This window comes from Chlorocebus sabaeus, chromosome 21, assembly GCF_047675955.1.
Source record: "Chlorocebus sabaeus isolate Y175 chromosome 21, mChlSab1.0.hap1, whole genome shotgun sequence".
NCBI classification, from domain to species: domain Eukaryota; kingdom Metazoa; phylum Chordata; class Mammalia; order Primates; family Cercopithecidae; genus Chlorocebus; species Chlorocebus sabaeus.
This window is the reverse complement of record NC_132924.1, coordinates 75,958,049-75,982,136: the sequence shown is the minus strand read 5'-3', so window position 1 is coordinate 75,982,136 and position 24,088 is coordinate 75,958,049. Positions and strand designations below refer to the sequence as shown.

The following is a 24,088-nucleotide window of genomic DNA, read 5'->3' as shown; positions in this document are numbered from 1 at the left end:
CACCATACCCAGCTAATTTTTTTTTGTATTTCTAGTAGAGATGGGGTTTCACCATGTTGGCCAGGCTGGTCTCGAACTCCTGACCTCAAGTGATCCATCCACCTTGGCCTCCCAAAGTGCTGGGATTACAGTCATGAGCCACTGTGCCTGGCCAATATTATGTAATTTAAATATTCCAGGAATAGAGATGTTTGAAAGAAATTAAATTCATAAAATATCTTTATACAGTATACTTTTATAAAAATCTGTCTTCATACATCAAGCTAAAAAATAGCTGTTTATTTCCTCCTAATGAGCTATATCTTAAATTACACAAAAGATATTAACAATCAGTAGCAACTGCTTCACATATGTGTTTTTTATTTACAGCTTAAATTTACATTGATGCCATAAGAGGTACTAAGTAGAAAACCTGTCATGTGAGAGCTACATTATAAAGAATTCTAAGCTAATTGCCCCTGCATGATAGATGCCTTTGTATAATCTCCTTCCCTTGAGTGGGAGTGGAAACTGAATGCGATGGGCCATCACTCCTATGAATGTTACATTATATGGCAAAACAAAGGTTATCCTGGGTGGGCCTGACCTAATCGAGTGAGCCCTTTAAAAGTATATTCTTCCAGCTGGTTGCAGAAGAAGTCAGATATTCAAAGCATGAGAAGAACTCAGTGCATCACTGCTGGCTTGAAGATGGAGGAGCAACATGAGAAGGCATGTGGGTGGCCTTTAGAAGCTTAGAGTGATTGCTGGCTGACAGCCAGCAAGAAAATGGAGACCTCAGTCATTTAGTCACAAGGAACCAGATTTTCCCAATAATCTGAATGAAGTTGGAAGTAGATTTCTTCCCAGAGACTCCAGATGAGAACTCAGCCTGGCCAAAATCTTGATTCTAGCCTTGTGATTCCCTGAGCAGAGAACCTAGACATACTGGGCTCTTGGCCTACACAACTGTGAGCTGTAAATGAGTATTATTTTATGCTGCTAAATTTGTGGTAATTTGTTATACAGCAGTAGAAAATGAATACAACAGCAAAGTACACATTTTGAAAAAGCCTCCCAAAACAGTTCACCAGTATTCATTCTCAATTTGTTGTTTTCAACCTTTATATGAACGGTGGGATTTACATTTTTGTAGTCACAGATCTGCGAATCATTGTTAAAAATCATAAATCCAAATCAAATCAGTCTTAGTCCTGCAGTTTCAGGGACTGAAACCAGCTTTGCCTTCTAAAACTTACAGTGCCTTTTGGGGCATCAGCCTTAATCCATTTTTCACATTTGCTTGCTTGATTCATGAGTCCTAAAATACAAAATTGCATACAGTTATATCAAGAGCATTAATTGACCACATAGATCCTAGCAACACATCTATAAAACTGAAAAACACCTTAGAACATCAAGAATCTTGGTAAAGATAGTCTGAACTGGGAAAGAGCTGCAAAGAGGTTATCTGGGCTTGCTCCCCTCCATTCACTTTCTCAGAACAACCCTGCGAGGGAGGCTACTCTGTGTTTTGTTTTGTTTGAGACAGAGTCTCGCTCTGTTGCCCAGGCTGGAGTACAGTGGCATGATCTTGGCCCACTGCAGCCTCCACCTCCTGGGTTCAAGCGATTCTCTGGCCTCAGTCTCCCGAGTAGCTGGGACTACAGGCACGTGCCACCATGCCCAGCTAATTTTTTTGTATTTTCAGTAGAGACGGGGTTTCACCATGTTGGCCAGGCTGGTCTTGAACTCCACACCTCAGGTGATCCACCCACCTTGGCCTTCCAAAGTGCTGGGATTACAGGCATAAGCCACCATGCCCAGCCTACCCTGTATTTTTTTCTTTTTTTTAAAGTAGAGACGGGGTTTCACATGTTGGTCAGGCCAGTCTCAAACTCCTCACCTCGTGATCCACCCGCCCCAGCCTCCCAAAGTACTAGGATTACAGGCATGAGCCACCACGCCCGAGCTCTGTTTTTTATTTGTACAGGATGAGTATCCCTTACCTAAAATGCTTGGGACCAGAATTGTTTCAAATTTCAGATTTTTTTTTTTTTTTTTTTGTAATATTTGGAGAAGACATACTAGTTGAGCATCCCTAATCTGGAGATCTGAAATCCAAATTACTCCAATGAGCATTTCCTTGTTTCATGTTTTGGAGCATTTCAGATTTTGGATTTGGAATGCTCAGCATATATTATTTTTAAATGCAGTCTTAAAAAAGTGCTTTACTGGAGTGTAACTGACAAACTACATGTACTTAAAGTATACAATGTAGTAAGTTTTGACATAGGTAAAAATCTGTAACTATATCTCCTTAATCAAGATAATGAACATATTCATCACTCCCAAAAATTTATTTGTATTCAAGTGCAGTCTTTCCCTCATGCTCCTCCCTTCCTGTCACCCTCCAACCCCCACCCCCTTCAATCACTGATCAGTTTTGTGGCACTATGGATTTGCTGCTTTTTCTAAAATCTTATATAAATGGTATAAATGGGAGTATACAGTTATGCACTTTTTAAAAAAAAATCCGTCTTCTTTAATTCAGCATAATTATTTTGAGGTTCATCCACAGTGGACCATGTATAGGTAGTTTCCTCAACGCTTGCTCATTAGTACTTTGCTGACTGTTCATGGCACCTTCCGCAATCCCCTCTGTGCAGCTTGCTCCCCTCCGGAACTTTCTCTTATGAACTCTGGGCAGCCCTGTCTCCCTAGAAGCTCAGCTCAGAAGCTCAGTCTCCTCTACTCAGGGAGTCTGCTGGGCTCTGCCTGTGCAACCTCTCCCTGCCCTGCAGCCTGGAAACTCTTTCAAGGTCATACGCTGTGGCAATCACAAAGCTCTCCTTGTTTGTTTCTCAGATCTATTCTTCTAGTTCTATGTTTTCTTTACAAATCAAGGTTATAAAGGTGTTACATCTCCTCTGGAGTTCCACTGCAGTTCTGGATTTAAGAAACCAGTCAAATTGAGACAGAACAGGGACTGCTTGTAGGGGCCTGTGGGCCCTTCTCAAGCACAAAAATTAAAAAAAAAAAAAAAGAAGAAAAATCTTGGGTTCGTTAAAACAATTCCAGGCACCTACCTAAGTAGCCTTAAAAAGCAAATGAGCAGGCAGGCGAGGTGGCTCAAGCCTGTAATCTCAGCACTTTGGGAGACTAAGGCGGGCGGATCACCTGAGGTCAGGAGTTTGAGACCAGACTGGCCAACATGTTGAAACCCTGTCTCTACTAAAAATACAAAAATTAGCCTAGTGTGGTGGCAGGCGCCTATAATCCCAGCAATTTGGGAGGCTGAGGTAGGAGAATGGCTTGAACCAGGGAGGCAGTGGTTGCAGTGAGCCGAGATCATGCCATTGCACTCCAGCCTGAGCAACAAGGATGAAACTACATCTCAGGGGGAAAAAATAAAGCAAACGAGTAACTTAATAACAACAACATAATAATAGCTTAAAACAATAGCCAAAAAGGTTAAAATAGATGTCTTCTTTTCTGTAAGAACCAAAGACAAAATCTGAACATATGTCTCTGAGTTGTTTCTCAAAAACCTGGACCCCCACACCAAACAGATCTGCTGGCACGTGGACTTCAGATAAGGGGAAGCTCAAGACTAAACTCTGACCATTGTACATTTCTCAGGGGCCTGGAGAAGGTCATGCCCATGAGCCAGAACTAACATTCTTTTTTGCAGATCCCAAATTTTTAGATAAAGCTTCACTTCCTTAACCAATCAGAAATCAAAAAATCTTTAAATTCACCTATAACCTGCAGCCCCCCTGCTTCTAGATGTCTTGCCTTTTTAGGTCAGACCAATATGTAGGCCCCATGTATCAATTTATGACTTTGCCTATAACCTTTGCCTCCCCACCTTTATTTCAATTAATTTATTTTTTAAATTTTTCCATAGTTTATGGAGGTACAGTGGCGTTTGGTTGCATAACTTCTTTAGTTGTGATTTGTGAGATTTTGGTGCACCCACCACTTGAGCAGTATACACTGCATCCTATTTGTAGTCTTTTATCCCTCACCCCCATCCCAACCTTCCCCCGAAGTCCCCAAAATCCATTGTATCACTCTTATGCCTTTGCGTCCTCATAGCTTAGGTCTCACATATCAGTGAGAGCCTATGATGTTTGGTTTTCCGTTCCTGAGTTACTTCACTTAGAATAACAGTCTCCAATCTCATCCAAGTCACTGTGAATGCCGTTAATTCATTCCTTTTTATGACCGAGCGGTGTTCCATTGTGTGTGTGTGTGTGTGTGTGTGTATATATATATATTCTACAGTTTCTTTATCCACTTGTTGATTGATGGGTATTTGGGTTGGTTCCTTGATTTTGCAATTGCAAATTGTGCTGCTATAAGCATGCCTGTGCAAGTGTCTTTTTCGTACAATGACTTCTTTTCCTCTGGGTAGATATCCAGTAGTGGGACTGCTGGATCAGATGGTAGTTCTACTTTTAGTTCTTTAAGGAGTCTCCACACTGTTTTCCATAGTGATTGTGCCAGTTTACATTCTCACTAGCAGTGCAGAAGTGTAACCTGATCACCACATCCATATCAACATCTACTTTTTTTTGATTTTTTGATTATGGCCATTCTTGCAGGAGTAAGGTGGTATTGTAATGTGGTTTTGATTTGCATTTCCCTGATCATTAGTGATGTTGAGCTTTTTTTCATATGTTCATTGGCCATTTGTATATCTTCTTATGAGAATTGTCTAGTCATGTCCTTAGCCTACTTTTTGATGGGATTGTTTTTTTCTTACTGATTTGTTTGAGTATGTTGTGAATTGTGGATATTAGTCCTTTGTCAGATGTATAGATTGTGAAGATTTTCTCCCACTCTGTGGGTTGTCTGTTTACTCTGCTGACTGATCCTTTTGCTGTGCAAAAGCTCTTTAGTTTAATTAAGTCCCAGCTATTTATCTTTGTTTTTATTGCATTCCCTTTTGAGTTCTTGGTCATGAAATCCTTGCCTAAGCCAATGTCTAGAAGGGTTTTTCTAATGTTATCTTCCAGAATTTTTAGTTTCAGGTCTTAAAGTTTTTAATCCATCTTGAGTTGATTTTTGTATAAGGTGAGAGATGAGGATGCAGTTTCATTCTCCTACATGTGACTAGCCAATTATCCCAGCACTATTTGTTGAAAAGGGTGTCCTTTCCCCACTTTGTGTTTTTGTTTGCTTTCTTGAAGATCAGTTGGCTGTAAGTGTTTGGGTTTATTTCTGAGTTCTCTATTCTGTTCCATTGGTCTGTTTGCCTATTATTATACCAGTACCATGCTGTTTTGGTGACTGTGGCCTTAAAGTATAGTTTGAAGTCCGGTAATATGATGCCTCAGGATTTGTTCTTTTTGCTTAGTCTTGCTTTGGCTATGCGGACTCTTTTTTAGTTCCATATGAATTTTAGAATTGTTTTCTCTAACTCTGTGAAGAATGATGGTGGTTTTTTGATGGGGATTGTGTTGAATATGTAGATTGCTTTTGGCAGTATGGTCATTTTCACAATATTGATTCTACCCATCCATGAGCATGGGATGTGTTTCCATTTGTTTGTGTCATCTATGATGTCTTTGGGCAGTGTTTTGTAGTTTTCCTTGTAGAGGTCTTTCACCTCCTTGGCTAGGTATATTCCTAAGTACTTCATTTTTTTGTATTGTAAAAGGGGTTGCGTTCTTGATTTGATTCTCTGCTTGGTTGCTGTTGGTGTTTAGAAGAGGTACTGATTTGTGTACATTAATTTTGTATCTTGAAACTTTGCTGAATTCTTTTATCAGTTCTAGGAGCTTTCTAGAGGAGTCTTTAGGGTTTTTGAGGTAAATAATCATATCACCAGCAAACAGTGACAGTTTGACTTCCTCTTTACCAATTTGGATACCCTTTATTTCTTTCTCTTGTCCGACTGCTCTGGCTAGGACTTCCAGTACTGTGTTGAAGAGGAGTGGTGACAGTGGGCATCCTTGTCTTGTTTCATTTCTCAGAGGGAATGCTTTCAACTTTTCCCCATTCAGTATTATGTTAGCTGTGGGTTTGTCATAGATGGCTTTTATTACATTGAGGTATGACTCTTGTATGCCGATTTTGCTGAGAGTTTTAATCATAAAGAAATGCTGGATTTTGTCGAATGCTTTTTCTGTATCTATTGAGATGATAATGTGATCTTTGTTTTTAATTCTGTTTATGTGGTGTATCACATTTATTGACTTGCATATGTTAAACCATCCCTGCATTCCTGGTATGAAACCCACCTGATCATGGTGGATTGTCTTTTTGATATGTTGTTGGATTTGGTTAGCTAGTATTTTGTTAGGAATTTTAGCATCTATGTTCATCAGGGATATCAGTCTGTAGTTTTCTTTTTTTGGTTGTATCCTTTCCTGGTATTGGTATTAGAGTAATGCTGGCTTCATAGAATGAATTAGGGAGGATTCCTTATTTCTCTATCTTGTGGAATAGTGTCAATAGGATTGGTACCAATTCTTTCTTGAATGTCTGGTAAAATTCTGCTGTGAATCCATCTGGTTCTGGACTTTTTTGGTTGGTAATTTTTAATTACCACTTCAATCTCCTGCTTGTTATTGATCTGCTCAGGGTATCTAATTCTTCCTGATTTAAGCCAGGAAGGTTGTATCTTTCCAGGAATTTATCCATCTCTTCTAGGTTTTCTAGTTTATGTGCATAAAGGTGTTCATAGTAGCCTTGAATGGTCTTTCATATTTCTGCTCCCATTTTGTTTCTTATTTAGGTTATTTGGATTTTCTCTCTTCTTTTCTTGGTTAATCTTACTAATGATCTATCAATTTTATCTATCTTTTCAAGGAACCAGCATTTTTTTTCATTTATCTTCTGTATTTTTTTGTTTGTTTGTTTCAATTTCATTTAGTTCTTCTCTGATCTTGGTTATTTCCTTTCTTCTGCTGGGTTTGGGTTTGGTTTGTTCTTGTTTCTCTAGTTCCTTGACATGTGACCTTAGAATGTCAGTTTGTGCTCTTTCAGTCTTTTTGATGTAGGCATTTAGGGCTACGAACTTTCCTCTTAGGAAGAAAAGTGGCCTTAGGTGGCCTTTGGTCCTTCAGTTCAAACAATTGTTAAATTTCCATCTTGATTTTGTTTTTGACCCAGTGATCATTCAGGTGCAGATTATTTAATTTCCATATATTTGCATGGTTTCGAAGGTTCCTTTTGGAGTTGATTTCCAGTTTTATTCCACTGTGGTCTGTGAGAGTGCTTGATATAATTTCAACTTTCTTAAATTTATTGAGGCTCATTTTGTGGCCTATCATATGGTCTATCTTGGAGAAAGTTCCATGTGCTGTTGAATAGAATGTGTATTCTGCAGTTGTTGGATGGAATGTTCTGTATATATCTGTTAAGTCCATTTGTTCCAAGGTATAGTTTAAATCCATTTTTTCTTCATTGACTTTCAGTCTTGATGGCCTGTCCAGTGCTGTCAGTGGAGTAATGAAGTCCCCAATTACTCCTGCTCACTTGTGGTGTCCACTTGCATGAAATGCCTTTTCCCACCCCTTGACCTTAAGTTTATATGAGTCCCTTTAGCTGAGTCTCTTCAAGCAGCAGATAGTTGGCTGGTATATTCTTATTCATTCTGTAGTTCTTATCTTTTAAGTGGAGCATTTAGGCCATTTACATTCAATGTTAGTATTGGGATATGAGGTAGCATTCCATTCATCATTTCATTTGTTGCCTGTGTACTTTGGTTTTTGTGTTTTTGTTTTTTAAACTGTATTTTTGTTTTATAGGTCCTGTGGGATTTATGTCTTAAAGAGGTTCTCTTTTGATGTGTTTCCAGGATTTAAGATTTAGAGCTCCTTTTAGCAGTTCTTGTAGTGCTGGCTTGGTAGTGACGAATTCTCTCAGCATTTGTTTATCTGAAAAAGCCTGTATCTTTCATACACGATGCCTAGTTTCGCTGGAAACAAAATTCTTGGATGAGAATTGTTTTGTTTGAGGAGGCTGAAGATGGGCCCCAATCCTTCCTAGCTTCTAGGGTTTCTGCTAAAAATCTGCTGTTAATCTGATAGGTTTTCCTTTATAGGTTACCTGGTGCTTTTGTCTCACAGTTTAGATTCTTTGTTTTGTCTCAACTTTGGATAACCTGATGTCAATGTCCCTATGCAATGATCTTTTTGCGATGAATTTCCCAGGCGTTCTTTGTGCTTCTTGTATTTGGATGTCTAGGTCTCTAGCAAGGCCAGGGAAGTTTTCCTCAATTATTCCCCCAAATATGTTTTCCAAGCTTTTTTATTTCTCTTCTTCCTCAGGAACACCAATTATTCTTAGATTTGGTCATTTAACATAATCCCAGACCTCTTGGAGGCTTTGTTCATATTTTCTTATTTTTTCTTTGTTGGATTGGGTTAATTCGAAGACCTTGTCTTTGAGCTCTTAATTTCTGTCTTCTACTTGTTCAATTCTATTACTGAGACTTTCCAGAGCATTTTGCATGTCTATAAGTGTGTCTGTTTCCTCAAGTTTTTATATATTGTTTTTTATTTATGTTATCTATTTCACTGAATAATATTTCTCCCTTCACTTCTTGTACCATTTTTTGGATTTCCTTGTATTGGGCTTCGTCTTTCTCTGGTCCCTCCCTGATTAGCTTAATAAGTAACCTCCTGAATTCTTTTTCAAGGTAAATCAGGGATTTCGTCTTGGTTTGGATCCATTGCTGTTGAGGTAGTGTGATTTTTGCGGTGTTGTTAAAGAGCCTTGTTTTGTCAGAAAACCAACACTTTTTTTTGGTTCTTTCTCATTTGGGTAGGCTCTGTCAGAGGGAAGGGCTAGGGCTGAAGGCTGTTCAGATTCTTTTGTTCCATGGGGTGTTCTCTTGCTGTAATACTTTCCCCCTTTTTCTATGGATGTGGCTTCCTGAGGGCCGAGCTTTAGTGATTGTTATCTCTCTTCTGGATCTAGCCACCCAGCAAGTCTACCAGGCTCTGGACTGGTACTGGGGGTTGTCTGCACAGATTTCTGTGATGTGAACCGTCTGTGGATCTCTCAGCTATGGATACCAGCACAGTATTTTGAGTGTCTCTTGGGTCCTATAGGAGCAATCTGCTTCCTTCAGTGGGTCTGTGGGTCCTCTTGGGTTTACTGATTTATTTCTATGGTTGTTCTGGAGCTAAAATTCATGATGTGAGCCTCTACATGCTGCTCTGTCTGTCCGAGTTGGAGCTGCAATCTAGTCCTGCCACTCCTGGCCACTGGGCTCTCTCTACCTGTAAAAACCCTTACTTATAAGCCATCTGAGAGTTCAGGTGATAAGTATAATCTGCCTAATTTCCTTGCTTGGTCCCTACAAACAAACGCTTTCCCTTCTCGTGCTACAAGCCTTGGTTTAGATATGGCCTAGACACCTAGTCTTATTATGCCGGGTGAGTGGACCTCTGTTTGGTTCAATAACAAAATCTGAACTAAGGAGAGTTGTGATTACATATTGCTCTTCATCATAAATATTTTCCGTGTCGAATCCAAGCACACAAAATACAGAATGATCCTCCTCCTCAGTACAGTTTTTCCCTCTGTTATAATAGTACCATGATATTCTCAGCTGAAGAAAAGGTGCTAGGTGCTTGTACCATCTGATCTTTTTGTCAAGTGCTTTTCTGATGCAAATTATTCACTGAATTCTTATCTCTCCTTTTCACTCCGAGCCATAATCTTGTCTATGTCCTGGAGCTCATTGCATCTTTCCCAGAACACAGTTGAGTATTCAAGGACATCCTGTAAGGTTTTTCCCTCTTATTCTCTTGCTATATTTTCAGTATCACAACCCCATTTTAATTAGCTTTGATAAGATGGTTAAAATATCTTAGTCCAATTGGTAAATCCCTGTGTTTAGTCTAACCTTCATCAATAAGGGGTTCAACTTTATTAAACTGTTCTTTTTCTGTGCCCATGCTGCATTAGGTAGGTCATGATTTTGAGGGACCTCGCACCCAGTTGCTTTTCTGTAATATAGAGTTTCTTTTTCTAGTAATTAAAATAAATGTTGGGCCCGGTGCAGTGGCTCACACCTGTAATCCCAGCACTTTGGGAAGCCAAGGCGGGCAGATCACCTGATGTCAGGAGTTTGAGGCTAGGCTGGCCAACATGGTGAAACCCCATCTCTGCCAAAAATACAAAAATTAGCTGGGTGTGGTGGCAGGTGCCTGTAATCCTAGCTACTCAGGAGGCTGAGGCAGGAGAATTGCTTGAACCTGGGAGGCAGAGGTTGCAGTGAGCTGAGATTGTGCCATTGCACTCCAGCCTGGGCGACAATAGTGAAACTCTGTCTCAAAAAAAAGAATTAAAAAATAAATAAATAAAATAAAATAAAATAAATGTGGAGGAAAGAACTGGAAATCCTGAAATTTTTGTTTTTCCAACTTTTTCTTCTTTTTTAATACCATTTAGCACTAATAATAAAGCATCAATAATAGTAAGACTTTTCTAAATATCTGAGATCTCTTCCTTAATGTATTATTTATCACCTCCCCAATAATACATTTCTTACTTATGGAGTGAAAAGCCTTCAACCTATTTCCTTTTGCAGCAATAGAGGCCAAGCACAGTGTTACTGCTCTCAAGTAAAAGAACACACAAGCAATTTCAGCTTAGAGACAATACTCAAAAGGGAGGACAGTTTATAAAATTCCATTTAGGTTGCTTGAGAATAGGTTTTTCTATCTTGCCAATAAATAATTTACTGAAACTTCTTTGCACTTTGACCTGAATCTGTGGAGACTCTATTCTATTAATAATTTGTGAAGTTTATAAATTCCTTCCTACAAAAGTTTTTCAACATATATTGGAATTTGGGGTTTCAGAAGCCTTCCTCCTTATTTACTTCCCTTTGCTGAAGGGGTGGCCTGCCCCTCCACACCTGTGGAACGAGAGACTTGAGAAAAGAAATGAGACACTGAGACAAAGTATAGAGAAAGAAAAAGTGGGCCCTGGGGACCCACGCCGGCACCGGTCTCTGAGTTCCCTCAGTATTTATTGATCATTATCTTTACCATCTGGTGGGGGGAAGGGGAAGTGGCAGGATAATAGGATCATAGTAGGGACATCAGCAGTAAGACATATGAATAAAGATCTCTGTGACAAGAATAAGTTTAAGGAAAAGTGCTGTGCCTTGATATGCATATGTAAACATCTCCATAAACCTTTTTAGTGCATGAAGAGCAGCATTGCCGCTAGCACGTCCCACCTTCAGCCCTACGGCGGTTTTCTCCTTTCTCAGTAAATAGAACATACAATCGGATTTTATACCAAGATGTTCCATTGCCCAGGGATGGGCAGGAGACAGATGCTTTTCTCTATCTCAACTGCCAAGAGGCCTTCTTTCCTCTTATACTAGTCCTCCTCAGCACAGACCCTTCACGTGTGTCAGGCTGGGGGACGATTAGGTCTTTCCCTTCCCACGAGGCCATATTTCAGACTGTCACATGGGGAGAAACCTTGGACAATACCTAGCTTTCCTAGGCAGAGGTCCCTGCGACCTTCCACAGTGTATGTGTCCCTGGGCACTTGAGATTAAGAGAATGGTGGTGAGTTTTAACCAGCAAGCTGCCTTCAGGCACTTGTTTAACAAAGGACACCCTGCACAGCCCCAAATCCATTAAACCTTGAGTCACCACAGCACATGTCTCTTGCAAGGACAGGGTTGGGGGTAGGGTCACAGATTAACAGCATCTCAAATACAGAACAAAATGGAGTCTCTTATGTCTACTTCTTTCTATATAGACACAATAACAGTCTGATCTTTCTTTTCCCCACACTTTGCCAATTAAAATCACACACTGTTTCTTTGACCAAGAAATGGGAAAATGACTACTCTATCCCTATGCAGTGTGGCTTCTACTAAGGGCAAGGAAAGGCTTCCTAAGAAATGTGTTTAACTCTGTAATTTGCTCTCGAAACTCCTGCCCCAATGTACCCAAATATATGAATCTCTATGTTCTTTTTATTTAACCCAACATGTACCTGATCTATTCTGCACTAGCTATCAACAAAGACAGGGCTCCAGGAAGTAACTTGCGGAATTGTCTTGTTTAAAAATAGGATTAACAATCTTCTTGGTAAAGTAAGCTTTTTCCTGCCTCCCTCCCCACTCCCACTTCTAACCCTGGAACAGTCTTTGTTTATGTACATTTGGTTCAGACGGATACTTCTAGTGCTGCCTTATTATTAATAATAGAAGATTAAAAGTCAGTGCATCAGGGTTGGAGGATTCTCTTTTACACTACAAACACTTTGGGCTGCCCACTATAGGAAGTGCCATGCTAAGTATATTAGGGAGGTTCAAAAGATGTAAAAAGACACACCAGTGCTCTCACAAAGCTTACCAACTCACTAGCAAAATAAATCACACACCATGAAACATGAAAGTAATTACTCTGAAATTTTATTATTTTTAACACATACATTTCACAAACAAAACCTTTTAACACCACATACAATTCCATAACAAAATATTTTAATTTTGTCAACTTTTTTTTTTTTTTTAGACGGAGTCTCACTGTGTCACTCAGGCTGGAGTGCAGTGGTGTGATCTCGGCTTACTGCAACCTCCACCTCCCAGGTTCAAGCGATTGTCCTGCCTCAGCCTCCCGAGTAGCTGGGACTACAGCCACATGCCACTACGCCCAGCTAATTTTTTGTGTTTTTAGTAGAGATGGGGTTTCACCATGTTAGCCAGGATGGTCTCTATCTCCTGACCTCATGATCCACCCACCTTGGCCTCCCAAAGTGTTGGGATTACAGGCGTGCGCCACCGTGCCCCACGTCAACGTTCTTTAACTTTTTACAGTCTTCTCTCAACAAAAGTGTAACCCAAGATACCTTGACAAGAAATCTTCTGGATAAAAAAAATTTTTGAGCTAGTTTTAATGATGGCTATCCACTAAATTTTCTCCCAAATACTTGGAATAATAAAATCAACAGTACTCTAGGCAAGAGTATACCGAGGAAGTATACAATTAATCAGTTCTGTCCAAAAATAGTTTCTTCCTCAAATCTTTTCTTCTGCAATGTCTAATCCCATCCATTGTATTTTTCATCTCAGTCACTGTAGTTTTCATTTATAGAAATTCAATTTTGGTATTCTTTTTATATCTTCCATGTCTTAAGTGAACAAGTGGAATACAGTTATAATAACTTTTATTTTCCTTCTCTGCTAATTTGGTCATCTGTGGCAGTTCTGGGTTGGTTTCAATTATTCTCTTCATTATAACTCATGGGTTCTTTTGCCCTTTGCATGTCTGATAATCTTTGATTCAATGCTAGATATTGAAACCACCTCTGTAAAAATCATAACTGAGAAAATTATTACAGTGAAAGAGCTCTGACGTAACCAACTCCATCTTGCTTCTAATCTCCAAGCTGTCCTTGTTCATTCCTAGGTACAGGCTGAACTAACTGTTGGGAGGAACTTAGTTTATAGTTTAGCTTTTAAACCAAGACAATAACAGCCATTTCCCAAACAAACCCCCTTCCTGCCTGGGGACTAGACTGCCTTTTCAGGACAACAAATTATCTAGAAGATTAGAAATTGTGGTTTAGGAGTCATGCAATTGGAAGCTGCAAGATTCTAAACCTCCCCAAATTGCTCCTGCGGATAACATCACCATTGTAAAACCTAAGATCAGTGCTTGAGATATTTTGCAGACCCTAAACTCAATTGATCAGCTGGCTCATCTGATCTTGTGGCCCCCAGTCAGGAACTGACTCAGCACAAAAGGACAGCTCTGACTCCCTATGATTTCATCTCAGATTGACTAATCAAAATTCCCAACTCACTGGCCCCCTATCAAATTATCCTTAAAAACTCAGATCATCAGATTCTCATGGAAACTGATTTAAGTAATCATAAAACTGGTCTCCTGCATAGCCAGCTCTGCGTGAATTTCTCTTTCTCTATTGTGATTCCCCTGTCTTGGTAAGTTGGCTCTTTCTAGGCAGTGGGCAAGGTGAACCTGTTGGGTGGGTTACAACATTGTGAATTTTACTTTGTTGGGTGCTGGATACTTTTGTATTCCTGTAGATCTTCAGCTTTGTTCAAGGATGCAGTTAAGTTACTTGGAAACAGTTTAAGCCTTACATCTTTTGCTTTTATAATTTGTTAGGCAGTTACAGAGTGGTGCTCAGCCTAAGACTAATTGTTTCCCACTACTAAATGCTCTACCCAATGCCCCATGAGTTATGATTTTCTTTCCAGACTGGTGGGAAGAACAGACATTATTCCTGGACCTGTGTGAGCACCAGGTTCTATTCCCTCAGGTGCTTTGTCCTATGAACTCGGTCTTGATCTTTATGGACTCTCATCTTGATCTCCCTAACTCAGGGAGTGTTCTAGACTCCAGAGCAATTCCCTTTTCCTGTACTGGAGCCTGGAGACTCTCTCAAGGCAGTAAGCAGGACTCATCTTATTTGTTTCCTAAATCTGCTTAATTTTTTAATTTTTTTGTCACTGTTTCAGGTGGGAAGGTAAGTCAGACCCTTTAGCTCCATCCTGCCCAGAAGACTTCATTATTTTTCTCCCTCTCCCTTTTTCTCTCCCCCTGCCTTCTTTCCACCCTCTTTTTTAACTTCTTATTTTGAAATAATTTCATACTCACAAGAAGTTACAAAAACAGGTACTGTGTACCCATCACTCAGTTCCCCTAATGGTGACAGCTTCTATAATTATACTGCACTATCAGCTTCTATAATTATACTGCACTATCAAAACCAGGAAATTAGCTGGCAAATTAACTGGACTACAGACCTTACTCAGATTTCACCAGTTTCTATATGCATTCATTTTTTGGGTATGTCTTTGTATATACTCATGACATTTTATCTATCACATATATAGATTCATTTAACCATCATTTTAATCAAGATATGGAACTGTTCTGTCACTACAAAGGAAGTCCTTTGTCATGTCCCTTTAAAGTCATACTCTCCTCCTCCTTCCCTAACCTATGGCAACCACTTGTCTATTCTCCACATCTTTAATTTTGTCATTTCAAGAATGTTATATAAATGGAATCATAGAATATGGAACATTTTGAGATTGGCTTTTTTCACTCAGAATAATACCCTTAAATTCTCTTCAAGTTGTTTACGTCAACAGATTGTTCCCTTTATCAGTGAATTACCTTATGTGGACATACCGTGAGTCATATGAACATTCAGTCATGGAAGGATATTTCAGTCATGGAAATCCTTTTTTTTGGAAATTTCAGTCATTTCCAGTTTTTGGCTATTACAAATAAAGCTGTGAACATTTGTGTACAGGTTTTAGTGTGAACATAATTTTCATTTCCCCAGGATAAATTCCCAGGAATATAAATGCTAGGTGATTAATGGTAGTTTCTTTTTTGTTGTTGTTGTTTTTAAGAAACTGCCAGACTGAATTATAGAGTAGCTGTATCATTTTACATTCCCACCAGTAATGTAGAAGAGATCCGGTTTCTCTGCACACTTGCCAGCATTTGAATAATCAGTATTTTTAATTTTAGCCATTCTAGTAAGTATGTAGTATTTTATTCTGGTTTTAATTTGCATTTCCCTAATGGCTAGTGATGGTAAATATCTTTTTGTGTATTTATTTGCCATCATTTATCTTCTATTGGTTGCACTGTTTCTTAAATATTACAAGATTAAACTTTTATGTGCATGAATCATGTTTTCTTCACTACCGGGGATAGTTCACTTAGGATAAGGATTTGGCTATGGTTTAATATTTCTTGAATGACCAAAATAAATACAAAAACAATAATAAAACAAAACCCCACAGGCATCACAAACAGAGCTCATATGCTCTAAGATTGGGGCCTGCACTTTGAACTCTAGTCTAGGGATCAGCAAACTATAGCTCACAGGCCGAATCTGGCCAGGGGCCTGTTTTTAAATGCCCTGAAAGCTAAGAAGGGCTTTTATTTTTTACTTTTATTTTTTATTTATTTATTTTTTTTAGAATGGAGTCTCCCTTTGTCGCCCAGGCTGGAGTTTAGTGGCGCGATCTCAGCTCACTGCAATCTCTGCCTCCTGGGTTCAAGCAATTCTCCCTGCCTCAGCCACCCGAGTGGCTGGGATTTCAGGTGCCCACCACCACACCCAGCTAATTTTTGTATATTTAGTAGAGACAGGGTTTTGTCATGTTGGCCAGGCTGGTCTCTAACTCCTAACCTTAGGTGATCCGCCCGCTTCGGCCTCCCAAAGTGCTGGGATTACAGGTGTGAGCCACCGTGCCTGGCCAGGCTTTTACATTTTTAAAGGGTTACTGAAAAACAAAAAAAAAATATGCAACAGAGTCCATATGTAATCTGTTAAGTCTAACATATTTACTATATAGTGTTTACAGATAAAGTTTGCAGATGAATGGAAAGAAAACCTGATCTTTTTTTGGGGCAAACATTAGCAACATTGACATCTGATTACCCATGATACTCTCAAGATCTTACAGTTTAACAAAAAGGTGGGGAAATAAAAACACCATAAAAGCAGGTAGGCGCAGTGGCTCACACTTGTAATGCCAGCACTTTGGGAGGCCAAGGTGGGCAGATCACGAGGTCAGGAGGCAAGACCAGCCTGGCCAATGTGGTGAAACCCCGTCTCTACTGAAAATACAAAAATTAGCTGGCCATGGTGATGGGTGCCTGTAGTCCCAGCTACTCAGGAGGCTGAGGCAGAAGAACCACTTGAACCCAGGAGGCAGAGGTTGCAGTGAGCCGAGATGGCGCCACTGCACCCCAGCCTAGGTGACAGAGAGAGACTCCATCTCAAAAAACAAAAACAAAAACCACCACCATAAAAGCACCATGACTTGAAAACAGTTCCTCCATTAACTCCCTGTCAAATATTTTTAAGCAGATAGCTATAAGCCTTATAGCATTCTTCATTTTGTTACTGAATTTCGTCCATGTGGTCCTGAAATATATATACATTGCTGACAAATTCATGTGCTATAAGCTTTGAAAAACCAAAAACTTCAGTGGGTTCTAAACTCAGAGCTATTTCCAAGAGTTAGTCATATCAAAAGACTGGATTTTTCCCGATTTGGAGAGCAAACAGTGTCTCCAGGTTTTTAAAGTGGCATCTTATGAGCTTAGTCTCATTTCAACCTCTTTTCCAACCCATGAACCAGTATTCCGTTATAAATAACGATTCCATTGTATGTTTACTCTCTGGTCTTTAGACAAGCTAAGAACTCTTTTCTGACTTGGTGGTTCATTTTGATCCCAAATGAATTTATTTTTTATATGCTTTATATTTCCAGTTTTACTAAAATGAAGTAAACACAGTAGTGCTAGCTTCCCTACTATCCAGACAATGACAAACACCAGTCCATTCACTGGCAACACCCTTTACCTCTAATATTCTTTGAACATTTAAATATCTAAATTGTGGAGCTGTAAAGACAAAAGGACTTTGTACCACATGCATACCTGGGCTTGGAGACTTGATGTATACCACAGTCAAGTTTCATATCTAAGTTGATGAACCAAGTCTAAAACCTAATAGAGAAGCCACCTTATTAGAAGTATCTTCCCTAAGCCACTCACATGTTAAATTTGCCACACATGGGTAGGGGACAAAACTTAGAATCAAGACTCTCATAAAGATTAAAGAATGCAGCCCCAATACACACTTGGGTATAGCTTTTTAGTAGGTAAATGTTTCAGCCTGAGAGTCTCAGGTTTCCTTTTGACTTCAGAGTAACACATAATACGTGTAAATCATGGTAGGAATTATACACCTGAGTTATTTACCAGTGACAGCAATAGCAAAGGAAACCATGGAGCAGGAAATCAAATAAAATTATAGAGCTGACACATCAAAACCCTGTGGGAAGTCAGAACCTAAGGGACTAAATTTTACTGGCATGGTTTCTTACAGAGATTATCCAGAAGTCATGCTGCAGATAAAATCCAGGCTCTTAGCAATAAGAGTTATTTCTGTTTCTATCCCTCATGGGCTCTATGAGGAAGGCCCAGATGAGCTGAGCTCAGCTGCCTATAATAATAGCTCACATATAAAGCTGCTCATTATTTCCAAAATTTGGTTTCAGACTGGAAATCTCCACAGAAAAAAGCAATCTGCCCTGATTTTCTAGGCCTCTTAAATTATTTCATCCAGTTGATACATAAGACCTGTGGCTGACTGGGCACCAAATAGTTTTTTAAAAACAAAATGAAATATGGAAGTTTCTCTTAAACCCAATCACCTGTTCACACTCACAGCTCTCTCCAGAGACTGCTGCTCTCTTCACCTGAGGTCCTGCTGCGTTATTACTTTAATGGATTTAATTTGCTATCAGAGACAACATACAGATCTATCTGGGTACCAACCTCCTATGATAGTCTGTGCTACTCTGCAAAACGATGCTTGATCAGTACCTAGATTCTTCCACTGTGAACAGGAAATAAACTCATCATTCTGCAATTTGGCCCTTCCTGGTTCAGGAGGTGGGGCCAGAGTGTAAGACATAATAACAAGTAACACACAAAAAGAACTCAATAGGCTAAGGTGCTTCATAATAACCAATGGGTTAAGCATGCAGCTTCCTCAAAGCATTCATTCATCTTTGTCTTCAAGCAAAGGTTACTGAAGGCTTATTTATTTGATGACCTTAAGATAGCTCACTATGGAATCCAGGCCTCTGTACTCCTTCTCCTGAATTACTGCAGTAACCTCCTAAAAACCAAAAGTTGTTTTATTCTCCTTCATCCACCATTGTTCTTTCTCATCTATCCCCACTCAACATTCAGAGCGATCTTTCTAACACACAAATCTGATTATGTGAACCCCAAATTAAAAGCTCCCAAGGGCTTCCCAATGCTCTTAATATAAAATCCAAACTGTCCCATATGATCTGACCTCTCCCAAACTCTCCCGCCTCCTTTTATGCCACTTTCTCCTTCACTCTCTATACTTTGGCCATATTTGACTTCTCTCACTTCCTCACCTCTGTGTTCTCACAGTACAATGTACATACGTTTATACTAACATTGATCCCACTGTACTGTATTCTCTGATTTGCCTTTCCTCACTAGAATGTAAGCTCCTCAGAAGGCAACGAGACCATGCTTTATATTACCCTTGCACCCCTAGTTTCTGGCAGTGCTTGACTCAAACATTTGTTGAGTAATTGAGCAAATAAAGAAAAATAGAGAAGACAGGAGAACGAAGACATAGGCTAGGGAAAGATAATTTTGTTTTTAAACATTAAGTTTGAGGTGGCACTGGTTTAGTGGAATAGAAATGGGCAAGAACAATAGAGATCAGGTTTGCAGGTATTGATTTGGAAGTTATATACACAGAAATAATGACTGAAGTCATGAGAATAGTTTTAAAACTAAATCTAAATTTTAGAAAGACATATGATTCTATGAATAAGTGAATAAAATATGACAAAATACCTTTAGCTTATAATTCAAACATGCTTACATATGCTAATAATTTTGGTTATGCTGTGACTCAGAGCACAGTTAAACAAACGTGTATTATTGTTTTAGACTACTGGGACCAAAAATTGTTAACTCTCTTGGCTCCTTATCAAATTCAAGACATTAGATCACAAGTTGATTCTTACTATATTTGATATCCAGTCATTGCATCATAATATTTCAGTCAACGAGGAACTATAGAAATGACAGTTGTCCCATAAGATTATAATAGAGCTAAAAAATTCCTATTACCTAGTGACTTTGTAGCCATCCTAATAGTCATTTAAATGCAACACACTACTTGCGTTTGGGGTGATGCTGGTGTAAACAAACCCACTCCACTGTCATATAAAAGTATAGCACATATATTATGTGTAGTTCATAATACTAGATGAGAATAAATGACCATGTTACTGATTTATGTATTTACTACACTTTTTGTCGGTATTTTAGAGTGTACAGCTTCTGCTTATTTAAAAAAAAAAAAAAAAAAGTTAAAATACAACAGCATTTCAGGCAGGTCCTTCAGGAAGTATTCCAGAAGAAGGCATTGTCATCACAGGAGATGACAGCTCCACGTGTGTTATTGCCCCTGAAGGCCTTTCAGTGGGACAAGATGTGGAGATGAAAGTGATATTGATGTTCCTGACCCAGTAAAGGCCTAGACTAATGTGTGTGTTTGTGTCTTAGTTTTTAACAAAGTTTAAAAAGTAAAATTAAAAAAAAATTAACAATTTTAAAAACAGAAAAAAGCTTACAGAATAAGGATAGACAAGTGTATTTCTACAGCTGTAAAATGTGTTTGTGTTTCAATCTAAGTATTATTACAGAACAGTCAGAAAGTTTTTTATTTTATTTTTTCTGAGAAGGAGTCTCGCTGTGTCGCTCAGGCTGGAGTGCAGTGGCGCCATCTTGGCTCACTGCACCCTCTGCCTCCTGGGTTCAAGGGCTTCTCCTTTTTTAAAAAAAAAAAAGTTTATTCTTTCTTTTTTATTATTATACTTTAAGTTCTAGGGTACATATGCACAATGTGCAGGTTTGTTACATATGTATACATGTGCTATGTTGGTGTGCTGCACCCATTAACTCGTCATTTACATTAGGTATATCTCCTAATGCTATCCCTCCCCCGTCCCCCACCCCACGACAGGCCCCGGTGTGTGGTGTTCCCCACCCTGTGTCCAAGTGTTCTCATTGTGCAGTTCCCACCTATGAGTAAGAACATGTGGTGTTTGGTTTTCTATCCTTGCAATAGTTTGCTCAGAATGATGGTTTCCACCTTCATCCATATCCCTACAAAGGACACAAACTCATCCTTTTTAATGGTTGCATAGTATTACATGGTGTATATGTGCCACATTTTCTTCATCCAGTCTATCATTGATGGACATTTGGGTTGGTTTCAAGTCTTTGCTATTGTGAATAGTGCCACAGTAAACATACATGTGCATGTGTCTTTATAGCAGCATGACTTATAATCCTTTGGGTATATCCCCAGTAATGGGATGGCTGGGTCAAATGGTATTTCTAGTTCTAGATCCTTGAGGAATCACCACACTGTCTTCCACAATGGTTGAACTAGTTTACAGTCCCACCAACAGTGTAAAAGTGTTCCTATTTCTCCACATCCTCTCCAGCACCTGTTGTTTCCTAACTTTTTAATGATCACCATTCTAACTGGTGTGAGATGGTATCTCATTGTGGTTTTGATTTGCATTTCTCTGATGGTGAGTGATGATGAGCATTTTTTCATGTGTCTATTGGCTGTATAAATGTCTTCTTTTGAGAAGTGTCTGTTCATATCCTTTGCCCACTTTTTGATGGGGTTGTTTGATTTTTTCTTGTAAATTTGTTTGAGTTCTTTGTAGATTCTGGGTGTTAGCCCTGTGTCAGATGGGTACATTGCAAAAATTTTCTCCCATTCTGTAGGTTGCCTGTTCGCTCTGATGGTGGTTTCTTTTGCTGTGCAGAAGCTCTTTAGTTTAATTAGATCCCATTTGTCAATTATGGCTTTTGTTGCCATTGCTTTTGGTATTTTAGACATGAAGTCCCTGCCCATTCCTATGTCCTGAATGGTATTGCCTAGGTTTTCTTCTAGGGTTTTTATGATTTTAGGTCAGACATTTAAGTCTTTAATCCATCTTGAATTAATTTTTGTATAAGGTGTAAGGAAGGGATCCAGTTTCAGCTTTCTACATATGGCTAGCCAGTTCTCCCAGCACCACTTATTAAATAGGGAATCCTTTCCTCCTTTCTTGTTTTTGTCAGGTTTGTCAAAGATCAAATGGTTGTAGATGTGTGGTATTATTTCTGAGGGCTCTGTTCTGTTCCATTGGTCTATATCTCTATTTTGGTACCAGTACCATGCTGTTTTGGTTACTGTATCCTTGTAGTATAGTTTGAAGTCAGGTAGTGTAATACCTCCAGCTTTGTTCTTTTGGCTGAGGATTGTCTTGGCAATGCAGGCTTTTTTTTGGTTCCATATGAACTTTAAAGCAGTTTTTTCCAATCCTTTGAAGAAAGTCATTGCTGGCTTGATGGGGATGGCATTGAATCTATAAATTACCTTGGGCAGTATGGCCATTTTCATGATATTGATTCTTGCTATCCATGAGCATGGAATGTTCTTCCATTTGTTTGTGTCCTCTTTTATTTTGTTGAGCAGTGGTTTGTAATTCCCCTTGAAGAGGTCCCTCACATCCTCAAGGGATTCTTTTTCCTCAGCTGAGATTACAGGCTCCCACCACCATGCCCGGCTAATTTTTGTATTTTAGTAGAGATGGGGATATCACCATGTTGGTCAGGTTGGTCTCAAACTCCTGACCTCAAACGATCCACCCGCTTCGGCCTCCCAAAGTGCTAGGGTTACAGGCGTGAGCCACGACACATGGACTAAAAATGTTCTTAAAAATTTAAGTTTATAAAGTAAAAATGTTCTTTGGGAAGTTGAGGCGGGAGGATCACTTAAGGCCAGGAGCTGAAGACAAGCCTGGGAAACATAGCAAGGCCTCATCTCTACTAAAAATTTTTTTAAAAATTAGCTGGGCATCATAGTACACACCTGTAATCCCAACTACTAGGGAGGCTGAGGTAGAAGGATCACTTGACCCCAGAGTTTGAGTTTACAGTGAGCTATAATTGCACTCCAGTCTACACAACAGAGAAAGCAGCTATCTCTAGAATAAATAAAGTAAAAAAGTTACAGTAAACTAAGGCTAATTTATTATTGAAGAAAAAAATAAATTTAGTGTAGCCTAACTGTACAGTGTTTATAAAGTCTATAGTAGTAATGTCCTAGGCCTTCACATGCACTCACCACTCATCACACTGACTCACTCAGAGCAACTTCCAGTCCTTCAAGCTCCGTTCATGGTAAGTGCCCCATACGGGTGTACCATGTTTTATCTTTTATACCATATTTTTACTGTACCTTTTCTGTGTTTAGATATACAAATCCCATTGTGTTACAATTACCTACAGTTTTCAGTACAGTAGCCTGCTGTACAGGTGTAGCCTAGGAGCCATAGGCTACCAAATAGACTCAGTGTGTAGTAGGCTGTACCATCTAGGTTTGTATAAGTACACTCTATAACGCTCACATGACAACAAAATTGCCTAATAACACATTTCTCAGAATGTATCTCTGTCATTAAGTGATATATGACTGTACTTAGATTTTCATCAAATTTTCACCACATAACTATGAGTCTGCCCATTAGGCAGCATGCAGTTAGATCTGGGAGTGTATAGGTATTATTTTTATTCCCGTTATGTTTTTTGTTAATATTCTATGAATTTTAACAGAACTTTCTTAATTTTCATGACATATAAAATGAATATCTAACACTGAAATTTGATCTTACGAAGACCACCCTCTCCTACTCCCCTATTCTTCCTTTTTCTAGTTGGCATCTCGTTCCTTTAGCTTGTAGCATTCATCCCTATACACGGTCTAATTGCAGTGTCCTCCTTGATGCCATTCTGGTAAAATTTAAAGGAAAACTTCACCAGCATTAATTTTTTTATTCATTAAAACAACAAACCTTGGCCAGGCGCAGTGGCTCACGCTTGTAATCCCTGCACTTTGGGAGGCCGAGGCGGGCCAATCACCTGAGGTCAGGAATTCGAGAGCAGCCTGGCCAACATGGCAAAATCCTGTCTGTATTAAAAATACACAAAAAATTAGCCAGGCGTGCTGGTGCACGCCTGTAGGCCCAGCTACTCAGGAGGCTGAGGCAGGAGAATCGTTTGAACCCGAGAGGCAGAGGTTGCAGTGAGCCGAGGTCACGCCACTGCACTCCAGTATGGACAATAGAGCAATGACAAATCTTAAAAAAATAGTATCAGCCACCAGTGTAGCCAGATATAATGAAAAATGTACAAAAGCTATTCACGTTTGTGGGACTGAGAATTTGTTGTTCTAAAAGAGTACGCTTAAAATGTACATACCAAACAAAATTCCTATTTATTCCAGTCATACGAAGTTAGTTTTAAATTTTGCATTATAATATATATATTCAGTTTGTTTTTTAAGTTCAAGAATTAGAAAGCAGCTCTTCTAGAAAATTTAAAAATCAATTTTACCCAGTGACAGGACTGATGAGTGTTCCTAAATGATTTAATGAGATCTTTTTAAACGAAACGTCTGTATCATATTAATGATAAGC

General features: G+C 39.1%; 2 protein-coding genes across 5 annotated transcripts in view; one reads left to right on the top strand and one right to left on the bottom strand.

Annotated features, from left to right (window-relative positions):
- The window catches only part of FBXL13 (F-box and leucine rich repeat protein 13), a 286,030-nt gene extending 273,233 nt beyond the window's left edge, over window positions 1-12,797 (top strand). The window contains exon 22 of the transcript XR_012090383.1: window positions 12,495-12,797. The gene's annotated coding sequence lies outside the window, so the exon portion shown is untranslated. The remainder of the gene's footprint in view (window positions 1-12,494) is intronic.
- FAM185A (family with sequence similarity 185 member A) overlaps window positions 1-24,088 on the bottom strand; it is a 99,510-nt gene that overhangs the window by 36,293 nt on the left and 39,129 nt on the right. For 2 of the 4 annotated variants that reach the window (XM_038004348.2, XM_073009212.1), the window contains exon 8: window positions 1,239-1,300. In XM_038004348.2, coding sequence (XP_037860276.2) covers window positions 1,239-1,300 — 62 coding nt within the window. Of the gene's footprint in view, window positions 1-333; window positions 23,581-24,088 lie in introns of those variants that run through there. The other 2 variants (XM_007982377.3, XM_073009213.1) reach the window with 2 other exon arrangements.